At 54.4% G+C, this 13359-nt stretch overlaps 1 protein-coding gene across 1 annotated transcript; it reads left to right on the top strand.

Annotated features, from left to right (window-relative positions):
* The first annotated feature begins 2611 nt into the window (after positions 1–2611).
* Positions 2612–11821, top strand: ASTL (astacin like metalloendopeptidase). The gene is made up of 9 exons (XM_054575516.1): positions 2612–2657; positions 3260–3385; positions 5142–5203; positions 6351–6441; positions 7212–7329; positions 8061–8242; positions 10713–10794; positions 10887–11041; positions 11415–11821. The coding sequence occupies exons 1-9, from the start codon at positions 2612–2614 to the stop codon at positions 11819–11821; spliced, it is 1269 nt and encodes a 422-aa protein (XP_054431491.1).
* The last annotated feature ends 1538 nt before the right edge of the window (positions 11822–13359 follow it).

The following is a 13359-nucleotide window of genomic DNA, read 5'->3' as shown; positions in this document are numbered from 1 at the left end:
GCAAAGGTTTTCAGGTGTGCAGTTGTGCCTCTCAACCAAGCTGGATGGTTCCGAGGGCAGGGCCTACGGTTTGCTCCGTCCTGGGCCAAGAATCTGTCACAGATGGGCGCCCACTCCACTGGGCAGGCTCAGGAATGAACAGCCTGCCCCTGTTCTCTCTGCTCCCTGGTGAGAACAGCAGAGCTGGGATGGCCATCAGGGCTTCCTCAGGTCCTGAGTGGGCTTTTTTTTTAAAAAAAAAAAAAAGATTTTATTTTTCCTTATTTTTTTAGAGAAAGGGAGGGAGAGAGGGAAACATCAATGTGCGGTTGTATCTTGTGCGCCCCCTGCTGGAGACCTGGCCTGTAACCCAGACATGTGCCCTATACTGGGAATCAAACGGTTGGCCCTTTGGTTCACAGGCTGGCACTCAATCCACTGAGCCACACCAGCCAGAGCATGAGTGGGTTTTTATTTGGACCCGCCCACAACACCACGCCCATCTGGGATGGTGGCCACATCTGGGGTCCTGAGTCATTGGGCCTTCCCATCGCACAGATCCACCTCACACACAGCAGTACTGGTTGCTGAAGCCCCGGCCCACCTCATCCTCTCACCCGTACCCCAGCCAGTCCTGTCCCTACCTCACCCCATCCCACCCCAAGCAACCCCTCCACTCCACCTTCCTCTCCACAGGTTTTTAAGTTTGTCTTCCAAACAAACTGCATTTCTTCTCTCTCTCCTCCCCCACTGCTGCCTCCCTCCCTCCCCCACGTTCTCTTTCTTTATCCCCTTCCTTTTTATTTATTTTAAAATTTTTCACTGTGGTAACAAATATATAACAAAATGTATCATCTTTACTATTTTTAAGTGTATAGTTTAGTAATTCTAAGTGTTTTTGCATTGTTATGCAGTGGATTTCCAGAACATCTCCGTCTTGGCAAAAGTGAAATTCTGTCCCGATTACACAGCAACTCCGCATGCTCCGCCCCAGCCCCTGGCAACCACCATGGTACATCTGTCTAGGAATCTGAGTACCCTGTACACTGCATATCAGTGGGATCATATGGTATTTGTTCTGCTGTGATGGGCTTATTTTACTCAATGTAATGTTCTCAAGACACACTACATTTCTTAACCAAGAATCTGTTTCTCTACCTGAGCAGGGTGATTATCAATTATTAGGATGATTTTACTGAGCTCTCTCATCTGAAGGGTCAGATCCATGTGTTAAGACCTTGCCCTGTGACCACGGAATTTGTCTTCACTTGCGTTTATGATCCAGTTCCTATCTTTCCTCTTTTTTTAAAAAAGATTTTATTTATTTATTTTTCAGAGACAGGAAGGGAGGGAGAAAGAGAGGGAGAGAAACATTCATGTGTGAGAGATACATTGGTTGCTTCTCACACGGCCCCACCCCCACCCCGACCTCCCCGGGGACCTGGCCTGCCCTGGCCAGGCATGTGCCCTGACTGGGAATCACACTGGCAACCTTTTGGTTTGCAGGCTGGCTCTCAATCCACTGAGCCACACCAGCCAGGGCCAATTCCTATCTTTTGAGAAACCCTGGATTCCAGGCTCAAGAGAATGCTGAGAGGTATTTGAAGACAGTAGCTAGCATCTTTGGTTCTGTGGCTTCCCCTCACTGGAGTCCCCAAATCCTCTGCCTCCAGAATTTTAATCCAGGCAGTCGCATGATGACCACACTCTGAGGACAGGCCTCTTGAAAGGCTAAGGGGGTTCAGAGGAGCAGGAATAGGGACAAGGAGCTGTAGTTTCTGAACCTGTGAAATGGGGCTCAGTGCTGATTTTGCAAGGCAGTTTTTGCAAGGCTGTTGTGGGGAAGACAGGGGAGCCTCTGTGCGATGGCCTAGGTATCCAAGAATTCCCCCTTCCCCATGGCAGGCTTCTCTGGGGCATTGCTTACACCAGGCGTTAAGCTTGTGAACCTTTCCTGATTCCTGTACTTATGATTGTACCCTTTTCTACATGTATGCAACAATAAAAGCTTATAAAATGTAGTGAACTTTCCCTCCTTCACAGATGCATTGGGGGAGCCTCTGGGTCTCAGGCTGCTTATCCCACATCTGAGCACTGGCAGAAGCAGGACAAGGATTTCCCCCAGTTGCGGGATGAGGTCCCTCCCAGCGCTGAGCCTCAGCACCTCGCTTCCTCTCTGCCCCCTGGTGGCGGGAGAGGACCTAGGCAGAGGCACAGGCCCCAGTGCGATGCCTCTTCCCCAGGGAGCCTTGTACCCAGCTTCTTCCCACTCTCTCATCCACTTTAGCCAGGCCAGGAAGGATCTGGTGAGGATGTAAAATGGGTTTTACTGTTAACCCCATTGTGTAAAGTTCTTGCACCTGCCATAGGGGCTGGAGAACTCCTAGACACTTAGACCCTCCCAGAGGCTGGAGGTGGGGAGCACGGGCAGGGGTGGGAGGGGCTGCAGGAGGAGTTGGTTGGAGAGGGGCTGCAGATGGGGTCGATTGGGGAGTGGCTGCAGGTGGGGGCTGAAGTAGCTGCTATTTAGGGAGTGGGTGGCCCTAAGTCTGTAATTAGGTTGCCTCTTCCTTTCTGGATTGCAGCTCCTGCTTGCTCCGGGGCCCGCGGGCTCACCACGGACAGCATGAGAATGGGGGGCCTCTGGCCGTGGGTGCTGGGTCTGCTGTCTTTGCTAGGTAGGCGGCTGCCTCCCCCTCCTGTTTTGGCTCCAGACTGCAGAGGTGCTGGGGTGAGGCCAGAGGGTGTGGCTGGAGCCTGCAGGGCTCTGAATTGGTCTGAATCGTTCAGGAATGGGCTCTCCAGGGATTTTCCCAAAGACCTGGGAGCAGAGGTCCTGCCTGGAAGGTGTGGCACTCCAGACTCCTGCTTGTGTTAGTTGGGCTAGGCTTGCCCAGGTTGAGCCCCATTTCCGGAACCCTAGGTTGAGAAGGGAGCCATAGGGCAGGGTCTGAGGCTAGCCCTCACGGGCCATCCGTGTTGCAGCCTGAGGTTTGTCCCTGCCCCTCCTTCCTGATGCCCCCTCTACCTCAGACACACCCACATGCTCAGAGCACAGGGCTGCCTTTTGGAGCCCAGTGTTGGTCCTGCTAAGGGAGCTTCCTCCTCAGAGTTGTCTAGGCTTGGGCTTGGCACCAGCGGGGGCTGAGAGGGGAGGCCAGGCAGGCTCCCAGGGTTCCTTGCTGGAGGCCTCCCTCAGTAAAATGTCGGCCGCCCCCACCCCATGTTCTGACAACCTCTCCCACAATGGGGCACTTTGAGCCTCGTGTGTCTGGGTCAGATTTGGTCCTAGGAGCACCTGCAGCCTCCAGCTGCCCGGGAGTCTGTGGGAGCAGCTTCTCAGAAGACCTGATCCCTGAGGAGACTCAGATGTCTTGGGACAAGGACATTCCTGCGATTAACCAAGGTGAGGGTACTGCGTCTTGTTGTGGGGTGGCGGGTAAGACATGGACCATGGGGTATGGTGAGGACTGCGCTAACTGCTCTGACAGGCAGAAAAAGCTGGGAGGAAGCCTGAGGCTTCCTTGCAGGCTCTAGAGGAGTGGTTCTACCTTCAACTTCTTCCAAGTCTGTTTTTCTGTATCTTCTCTACTGCTTGTTACTTTTATAGTCAGGAGGAAGCATAGGTTTTTATAAATGGCCTAATAAAAGTATAGGGTTCTCTGTCTAGTGTCAGCTCAGTCATTAGTGGATGTTGGAACGTGTCGGCCGCCTGGTGCAGCATGGCCTGCAGGTGTGAGGGAACAGGTGGCGGGATACAGTGACAGTGAAGCTCGGGGCCCAGGGCCTCCCTGACTGGGGTCTCAGGTGGAGAATGAGAACATAGGGATGTTTTGGGTCCAAGCTGATAGAAACACAGGCTGGGGTTCAGATGTTAGAAGCTTTCCTTGGGGTAATGGGACTCTGCGATGGAGTCACCATGTGGTCTGCCCACCTCTTTCTCTGTGAGCCGAACTGGAGCCCCAGCACTGCTGAGCTGGAGCAGGGCAGGACACCGCCTTTGGTGACGTTGACCTCCCTGGAGGTATCCAGGCTCAAACTGAGGCTTTCCTGGCATTGGTTTTTACATGCAATGGAGAAAGCTTTTAGCTAACTGTTGCTGGCAGTCCAGACAATTACGTGTCCATGAGCCGCCAGCAGCAGCCGGGAAGCACACGGTCCCAGCTGCTGGAAATGCTGGCTGCTGAGGCCACGCAGCTGAAGGCCTTTGGCCAGGGATGTTGGGAAGCTGCTCCCTTCTCTGCCCGGGGCCGGGGGTGGGGCGGTCCACAGTAATTCATGGGTACGTGGGTCTGGCCCCTGCCTCAAGGTGGGACAAGTCCATGGTGCCATTGGCGCCCAGATCTCCCCTAGGATCAGACTGAGGCTCCCCTCCAGCTGAGCACAGCTCTCCCCCCGGAGCCTCCCAGCATTCCTTTGTCCCTTGGAAAATTCTTTCCAGGTGGCTCCCAGCCTCTGGCTCTGCTTCTAGGGAACCCAGGTTCAGGCACCTCCAGGGCGTCAGGTCTTTTCCAAGATTCTTCATGGGGCACAGATGTTTGAAAAGAGTCTGTAGGGAAGGGCTACAGCTGTGGCAGAAAATGCAGTTGGAAAAAGAGAGGAGACACAAGCTGAGATGGCGAGGGAAGTGGGGGGACGGAGAGAGCCAGGCTCCCCGGAGCCAGTGCTCGCTGTCCTCCTATGCGGTTTGGGCTGAAATTCCTGACACTTGCCACCTCAAGCATCTTGAGTATCACCCCCGGAAGGGCCAGGAGTAGGATGGGGCATGAGGTGAGACAGCAGAGCCCTTGGCAAGTTCTGAGGAGCATGGCTTGGACTCGGGTGGATGGAGACATCTGGAAGAAAGGTGCCTCCTGACAGCAGAGGGCCCCAACACAGGAGGCAGGAGTTGGTGCTGGACTGGGGAGATTATGGGAGACGTGAACTCTCTGAGAGAAGGGTGTGACCAGGCTGAGAAGCATCACACTTCTGTAGACTGTGGCTCAGAGGGGCTACGCAACTTGTCTGAGGCCACAAGCCTCAGGCCCAGGGGAGCCCTGGCTCGAGTCGGAGGAAGGACTGACTCAGGGGTTACTTGATCTGACAGTCAAGGCCTGTGCAAGGCTTCCCTAGAGCACGTGCCCTGGGGGGCCCGGGCCCACACATCCTCCCTTCGTTCCCAGGGCTCATTCCTGAAGAAACACCCGAGAGCAGCTTTCTCCTTGAGGGGGACATCCTCCGGCCGGTGAGTGAGTAGGTATAAATGAACTTGAGCTTCTTCCTGTCCTCAGGTGTCTTGGGGCATGTCATGGGAGGGATCTCTTTGTTGCTCATAGCTTAGTAGATACCCCTTCTCGCCAAAGTCAGAGTGAATGTTCTATTAGGAATAACTAGCCTGAATGCGTTCCAGATGTTACCCTCCTGGGAGGGCTCCCTGAAGGAGGGGCTTTTGCTCTTAAGACCCAGCGTGATATCCTGCCCAGGGGAAATGCTCAGGAAGTATTGGGATGAAAGGAGAGCTGCGCGCAGGCCAGCAGAGTGGCTGGTGGCGCTGGAGGGAGGTGTTGGTGGCCTGGGGAAGACAGAACAAGGAGCAAGGCAGACACCATCCTGGCAGGGGTTGGCGGGCAGTCAGCATGGGAGCAGGATGGATGGGACCTGGGGCGAATAGCCAGTGAAGAAGCGAACACTCTGTTCAGGAGAGCAATGGCATCTTTTAGGAGACTGGGGATGACAGAAAAGTCCAGAATAGGACAGTGACCCTGGTGAGAGCAAGACTGGCCTGTGGTTTGGAGGCAGACTGGCCAGGGTGAGGCCCCTGCGGCCCCTGCTCCCTGCTGCCCATCGAGTGCATGGCGTGAGGGCAGAATCCAGGAAGGCCTGTACCTGTGGGGCAGGACCTGCTGGGTGTTGTGAAGCCTATGCTTCAAAGCGTTTGGGATGGCAGAAGGGAAGATAAGAGCTGCCAAGGCCAAGGGTATTGCCTTAGAATCAGGCCAGGGAGGACCTTGCCCTGTCTTTCTACTGCACACTCAGGGTGCTCGGGAGCTGCTGTGCTCCAGGGAGGGGCTGCCGGCAGAGCTCCGAGCACTTCTGAACTAGGCCATCCTGGGGTGCTGGGACTCCCAGCCAACCTCCCCAGGGTGTCTTGATTCCTTGGCTTGATAGAATCAGTTGCAAGTTCTGTGTTACACAGAACAAACCCTTGGGTTATGCACCGCAATTCACATGGCTGACTTCCTAGCTTTTATCCCATTTTTAATGGCCTCCCCACCATCACATGCCTGTGTCCTGCTGCTCACATCTTCAGGGCTCTTGTGACCTGTGGTGTGGCGTAAAGCTTGGCTGGTCTGTGTCCCTAGGGATCCCTGAGCTCTGCCCTCTCTCCTCAGAGTCCCTTCCGCCTGTTTTCGGCTACAAGCAACAAGTGGCCCAAAAACGGGGGTGCAGTGGAGGTACCCTTCCTGCTCTCCAGCAAGTATGGTGAGTGCTCACTAGAAGCCCAGCGCCGTCCCCTTCATGGCTCCCGCCCCTGTTCCCAGTATAGCCTGTGCTCCTCTCTGGGTTTTCTCCTCTTCCTCTACATCTCCGCAGCCCCTCTCTCAGCACCACACAAAGAGCCCTCCCCTCAGAAGCCCCCTCCATTTTAAAAATAAAAACATGGTACTTATATACAATGGAATACTGCTCAGCCATGAAGATCATACCTTCTATTTGCAAGCAACATGGATGGATCTTGAGAGTATCATGCTAAGTGAAATAAGCCAGGTGAAAAACCATGTGATTTCACTCCTGTCATATATAAACCAAAAAGCAACAAACTAACAAACAGCCTCATAGACAAAGAAACTCTTTTGTACCTAGGGTTTCCTGAGCAGGGGAAAGGGTGAATTGAGATCCTGGAAGAGCTGATGGGAAGGCACATCAAGGGACTGTCTGTCCATTCTGAGACCAAGTGGCCCAGGGGACAGTGACCTATCCAAGATCACACAGCCAGTCTCTGTCCGGAGCCCAGCTTTCTTGCCCTCATGTGATCACACTGCCTGTTCTTGACACTTCATGTTGGAGGTGATTTGAGGGTTTTTCTTTGTTTTTGTTGTTGTTGTTGTTGTTGTTGTTGTTGGGTTTGGTTTTTTTTTGTTTGTTTGTTTGTTTGTTTTGAAGCTCAGTTTCCTGCCCCACATACAGACTTCCAGAGGCCACGAGGGCTCTGGGGGTTTGGCTGTGGTTTCAGCCAGGTGTCTCCTCCTCAGATGAGCCCAGCCGCAAGGTCATCCTGCAGGCATTTGCCGAGTTTGAACGCTTCACATGCATCAGGTTTGTTGCCTACCATGGCCAGAGAGACTTCATCTCCATCATCCCCATGTCTGGGTAAGTGCTCTTGAGTATTGTGTGTGTGCGCACTCATATGCACATGCAGGGTGAGCTGCTCAGCTTTTTTGTGTTCAGCCTGAATGAACCAAACCATTGTCTAAAACCTATTGCCGGGTCCATCCGCCCAGGTCCAAATACTGCTGCTCACTCTGAGTGACTTGCCTGATGTAAGCCGGACCTATAGTACTCAGGGCAGAAAGTGGGGAGAGGGAGTTAGGTGCTGGACCCTCCCTTATGAAGCCTTCTTCCCTAGGGGACTTCATGGTCTGTTGGGCAAGCGCAGGTTTGGTGGGACAGACCTGGCCTTGGATCTGGGTTCCACAATGCAGGAGCTGCCTGACTCCGGGCAAGCCCCTAGGCTTCTGAGCAGATTCTACCCTCTTTCTGAAATGAGGGTGATGATGTTTCCTAGCTTGTCAGGGGCCTATGCATATATGTGTGGTAGCTTTGATTCAAGTCTCCCTGTGGGTACATTCACTTAGCTGCTTCTGTTACCCATGTTACTATGACTTCCTGCCTCTTGTAACCCAGGATGGTAATGAGGTTCAATACATCCATTTCACAGAAGACCAGGCAGTGAAGGGACTTGGGAACAGCAAACCTGGAACTAGAGTCCAGGATGGTGACCCCATGTTCGTCTCATTCATTCCAGGACTTGGGGGGGGGTGCTGGGTCTGCTCTGGCTCTCGGGGCTGGTGCCCACCCAGCTCATTCTCATGGCCCTGCAGGTGCTTCTCCAGCGTGGGGCGCAGTGGAGGGATGCAGGTGGTATCCCTGGCTCCCACCTGTCTGCAGAGGGGTCCGGGCATTGTCCTGCATGAACTCATGCATGTGCTGGGCTTCTGGCATGAACATTCAAGGGCTGATCGAGACCGTTATATTCGTGTCAACTGGAATGAGATCCTACCAGGTAAGCCAGGTGGTGCACAAGCCAGGCTGGGTGTAGGAGTCCATTGAGAGAGGGCTGCAGATATGGCCCAATGTCTGAGAAGTTGCCTGGCTATTTGGAAGAGCTCTTCCCCACCATCTGCCTGTCTTTCATGGGGAAGATGGGGTACCCCTTCTGAGATCTGGGAAGTGGCCCAGATGCTGCTGCTCTGGGCTCTAAGCCTTTACCTGCCCACCCACAGTCTTGCCCAGGTTGGGGCATCACCATTTCTCTTCATGGACACTGTTGGTTACCTGAGGATATGCTACTGGTATCCCCGGAGCCTTGCTCATTGTACACCCAGCTAGCAGTTCCTTGTGCACACAGCTGTGTGTGTGTGTGTGGCGGGGGTGGGGGGGGAGCGGCTGTGCTCCAGCTGCAGGGGCTGAGCCAAGCAGAGACCTGGAGGTAGCGGACTGTATGCATCCTGTGTCAGATGCGGGTGGCTGAGGGGCATGGTGCCTGTGAGGGGGTACTGGTGAGCATGGAGGACCGAGGACGCGTGCGGAGGCTGGTCTGAGGAGGGGGCTGCACCCCGCACGCCTGTGTGCTGGGAACAGTGCTGGGTGCAGAGGTTTGATCCCGGTCATGGGGGGGACCCTGCCCTCTTAGAGGGATAGCCTGATTCAGGAGGTGAGGGGAACAGACAACTGTTTCACAGAGAAGGGGAGCAGAAGAGATATGTGGTCAGGAGTTTCGTTTGGGGTGTGGATGTAGAGGGAGGAGGCAGAGGCTTCTAGCAAGCAGAGGGCGCTCACGCCCACTGCTGCCGTGGGTCAGGCCTGTGCATGCCTGAGGCAGGCCAGCATCCTGGAGCCTCAGAAGGTGCCCTGGGGGCATGGAGATTGGGGATCAGAATTAGCCTGGGGCAGTGGAGGGTGATGGGGACTCTGTGCCCTGAAGACAGGCTATGTCACCATTTCAAGTGTTCATGGAACACTTGTGAAAACTTACCATATGACAGTGATAAAACTTCAGTTTGAAAAAGTAGAATTAATATGAACATCTTGATCATGATGTAAAGTGAAAAATAGAAACTAATAACAAATCAAACCCAAAACGTCTTCTACTTGGAAATTAAAGTTAAAACAAAAAGAGCAAACAAAACAAAACAAAAAGAGCTCTTATCTCTGGGGGTTAAAGAAATAGAGGAATTCTAAGGGAAAAAAAAAATCACGAAAACACATTAGAGCCAATGGTTCACAGCTAAAGCAGGGCTTGGGGGAAATGTTTAGACTTAACTACTTCTATCAATAAGAATAGAACAAAGCAAGCATTTCAGTCCAAGTTAAGAAAAAATAAAGCAGGAGGGAATTAATGAAGGTAAAAGCAGAAATTAATGAGTTAGGAAACAAAAAGCACTAATAGACTGAGGAGCTGTTTCTTAAATATTAAACAGGCGAAAACACCTGTTACCCTAATGGGGAAAATTGCTTAAGAATTTTAAAAAATGGGATTTTTTATATTTAGTTAATAGGTACAGAACACACACTCTGCTAGGACATGCAAGCTATTAACATTAATTAACTGTGGGGTTGGATGTGGGGATTCAGAAGGGGGATGGAGTAAGAGACGCTGTATAGCTAGACTTTATTTTTGAACCAGATGAATAAATTATCTGCTCCAAATTGTTTAATAACTGAAGGGTGTGTGTGTGTGTGTGTGTGTGTGTGTGTTTTAAAGAAATAAGCGTTCTCCAGGAGCAGGTATTTTAGGCAGGTGATGGGATGCCATTTGCTTCATGGTGAGGGGGTTGCTGGTGACTGTGGGGAGGCTGTGGAAGTGGCTGGGCCTGGCGTGGGCGTGGGGGCAAAAACGGAGGGCGCAGCTCTTCTTTCAGAGGCTCACTGTGAAGGACAGGAGAGAAGTAAGGGGAGGGAACCTTGCCCTTCCCAGGCCTGGAGCGCCAGGTAACATGGAGAAGTGGGTGCTCTGGCCAGTGGGGGAATGCTGGACTCCAAACCTGGGGGCTGGGTGCTGCTGGCTCGAGGCTAGAACAGCTGGGCTTGCTGTGGGGAACGCAGGTTCACCCCAGCAGGTGCTGAGGAGCAGGTCTGTAAAACTGGATGAGTAGACACTTCATTTGGTGGGTAGGGGGCGCCCAAGGCACTCTGAGAGGGAGTGGCTTCGTGGAAGCGGCAGGTAATACAAAAAACTAGTCTTATGCAAGGTGAGCTTGAGATGATGAGGAAGACAGGTGGAAAATGCTGAGGAGGCCGGGTGCAGGCCTGGACCCCTTCCAGGTGAGGGGTAATAAGCAGTGAAGGCACACCGGAGAGACAGGATCAGGGACCAGTATGGCGGGGGGCGGGGCGGGGGGCAGAAAGAAGTACCTTTGCCTGTAACTTTGAGCTCCTCAGCTCAGTTCCTAGAAGTCCCTTATCCCCCCACCACCCCACTCCCACCCATTCTCTTTCCCGATTGATTTCCGCCGCCCCCCGCCCCCCGCCAGGCTTTGAAATCAACTTCATTAAATCTCGGAGCAGCAACATGCTGGTGCCCTATGACTACTCATCTGTGATGCACTACGGAAGGTGAGGCCCCCTTTCCTTCTCGTCCTCCCTCTGCACTGCCTGGCCGGCCCTTGCTGTGATCCAGACTCAGACCCCCGCCTGCTGTGTTCCAGGTTCGCCTTCAGCCGACGTGGGCTGCCCACCATCACGCCACTCTGGGCCCCCAGTGCCCACATTGGCCAGCGATGGAATCTGAGCAGCTCAGACATCACACGGGTCCTCCGGCTTTATGACTGCAGCCCGGGTGGCCCTGACCCCCGTGGGAGAGGTGAGTGACAGGGGCAGAGTGATTTGAGAAACCTGGAGAAGGTCCCTGTACTGAGGTGGTGTCAGAGAGGGTGATGTGGTAGGAGAGGAGGTTGCAGAGGTGAGCAGAGCGAGACAACCAGGGACTAAGACAACCAGTTTTCTATTTTAAAAAATGAATTTCTAACTCATGCACCAGTAGATTCCAGATGTATATAAGACTTACACATAGTAGAAGGTGTTGGACTCAGCAAGGACACGGTGGGTTATCACATCCGTGAGAGGAGCTACGTCTCTGTGAATAAAACTGAAGACAGCTCTGGCCCTCTGCAGCTGGGCCACACACTTCCCTCCTGTGATTCTGGGACGTGACCCTCCAGTCTTTTCTGCTCCAGGGTTCCAGGCGCATGGCAATGGTGGGAGCCCCACTCCAGCCTCTGGACCACACCTGCAGCGGCTTCTGGAGGCATTGCTGGCAGAGTCCAGGAGCCCCAACCCCAGCGACTCTAGGGCTGGAGAGAGCCCACCGGAGTGGGAGCCCCCAACCCTGGGGAAGTTCGGTGTGGAGGCCTCTGCAAGGTGGCCTCAGAGCTCAGCTTCCTCCACAAGCTCAAGGGCTGGTGCAGGTGCTCCTGCTGTTGCCCTGGACTCATCCCAGCAGGCCCAAGCACCCACTGTCCCCCTAGTGTTGCCTCTAGAAGCAGAAGACCAGCCTGCACCTATCCAGGCTGCTTTGGGGAACCCAGCTCTGGGTCACTTCAAGGGGACACCCAGAGGTCAAGCCTGTGGCTTCTGTGCCTAAGTGGGGAGGACATCCTCTGCCCAGAGCAGCTGAGTCAAGCAACCCTCAGCCCCTCTAGATGATGCCCCTGTTTTCCAGCCCCAGTCTGACCTCCCTGTCTGAGGCACAGGCCTCTCCCTCTACCCCTTCCTTCCCTACCATGTTTCCCCAAGGGCTCCTAGGAACAAAGGGACCATCTAGGTCTGTCAGGGGACACCAGGCTCTGCCTGTTCTCATGTCTCCCTCGGCCCTGGAGGATGCTGGGTCTAGGAGGTGACATTCTCCAGGGCTCTGGGGACGGGTCTGGAGGGGCGAGGAAGAAGATTCTAGCCTTCAAGGCTGTGGAAATCCTCCTGTAGCTGAAGCCCAGCCCCAGAGCATGAACTAATGGCATTGCCCCTATCTCTCCTTTGGGTCAGGCGTTGGGGGGAACCCCATGCTGGGACCTTGGGAGAGTCTCTTGTTCCTGATGTCTGGGTGCTGGAAATGCTGCCCTGCCCCTACAGCTTCCAGCTCTGCTCTCCAAGAGGTTCTCAGTGCCCACCTCCCTCCCCTGCAGCTCAGGAAGGCTCCAGAGTCGTGGGGGTGTCACCCACAGGGAAATGAAGAGTTTGGGGCTCTCTACGAATGAATGCACAGTGGGAAAGTCAGCAAAGATGTGAGGATGTGAGAACCCTGAACACAGAGCTCAAAGCTCCTTACCACCCTGCATTGCTATTTCCAGGAGTCTTCCTTCCCCCCTATGGCCAGAGGAGGCCCTGAAAGGTGGCAACGGCCTGGCCAAGTCACTGTGCTTGCCCTCCTTCAGCCAATCCCCACTCCTCAGCTCCTGGCCTTCCTGGTGAGGGCTGTTCCAGGAGCAACGAACACCTCCAGCGGTGCCTGCGAGCAGTCCAGGAACCCCTGGTGGCGCTGTTCTGTGACCTGGGGTGGGAGAGAACAGGAGCCCATGCCCTGTCCCAGTGGCGCCAGGCACCTCAGGTGTTTGGGGAGGTGGAAATAAAGTTGGGTACTTGCTCCAGGACTTGGGCACTGGGCTGTGGGACACACACACACACCCACACCCACCTCCCAACGCCTCCCCCCACCTCCCCGCATCCCCCGGCACCCCCCCCCCCCCCCGCCCCTGGCCTCTGCCACTCCTCACTGCCCTGGGCAGGCCCTCAGGTGGTCATACCTATTTTCCAGAGGGGGAGTGCAGGCTGAGGCGCCGTCTTGGCTCACCTCAGGGGACCTGTGGGCGCACGCTAGGATGCTGAGCCTCTGCCCTCAGTCTCTCTTGGGTCAAGGATTTTCTGAGACTGAACAGGAAGGGGCCTGATCTCAAACCTTAGCTTCAGAGGAAGATCATGTGGGGGAAATGCTGTCGTCGTCTTGCTCCCAGGCCTGGAGGAGGGTGTCTGGGTTTAGAGTGGGTGAGTGGGGGTTCTGGCCATGCTTCTAGCAAGTGACGGCTCCCCTGGGGATCCCTAAGCAGTCTTTGGACAGACCCTAAGACAGACACTTCACCTTTAGTGCCCTCATTTGTAAGAGACGAGTGTGGCTGCCTCACGACCGGT

This window comes from Pteronotus mesoamericanus, unplaced genomic scaffold, assembly GCF_021234165.1.
Source record: "Pteronotus mesoamericanus isolate MK-2021 breed Mesoamerican mustached bat unplaced genomic scaffold, CSHL_Meso_final contig_309, whole genome shotgun sequence".
NCBI classification, from domain to species: Eukaryota; Metazoa; Chordata; class Mammalia; order Chiroptera; family Mormoopidae; genus Pteronotus; species Pteronotus mesoamericanus.
Note: the sequence above shows the minus strand (reverse complement) of the source record. Positions and strands in the feature narration are given on the sequence as shown.

What these genes read in the sequence shown, in the direction of transcription:
- ASTL (XM_054575516.1), top strand. Translation starts at nt 2,612, where the DNA reads ATGGGGGGCCTCTGGCCGTGGGTGCTGGGTCTGCTGTCTTTGCTAG. An exon ending in CCTGCTCTCCAGCAAGTATG is followed by an intron (nt 6,442 to 7,211) that starts GTGAGTGCTCAC and finishes TCTCCTCCTCAG; the next exon opens with ATGAGCCCAGCCGCAAGGTC. An exon ending in TCTGTGATGCACTACGGAAG is followed by an intron (nt 10,795 to 10,886) that starts GTGAGGCCCCCT and finishes GCTGTGTTCCAG; the next exon opens with GTTCGCCTTCAGCCGACGTG.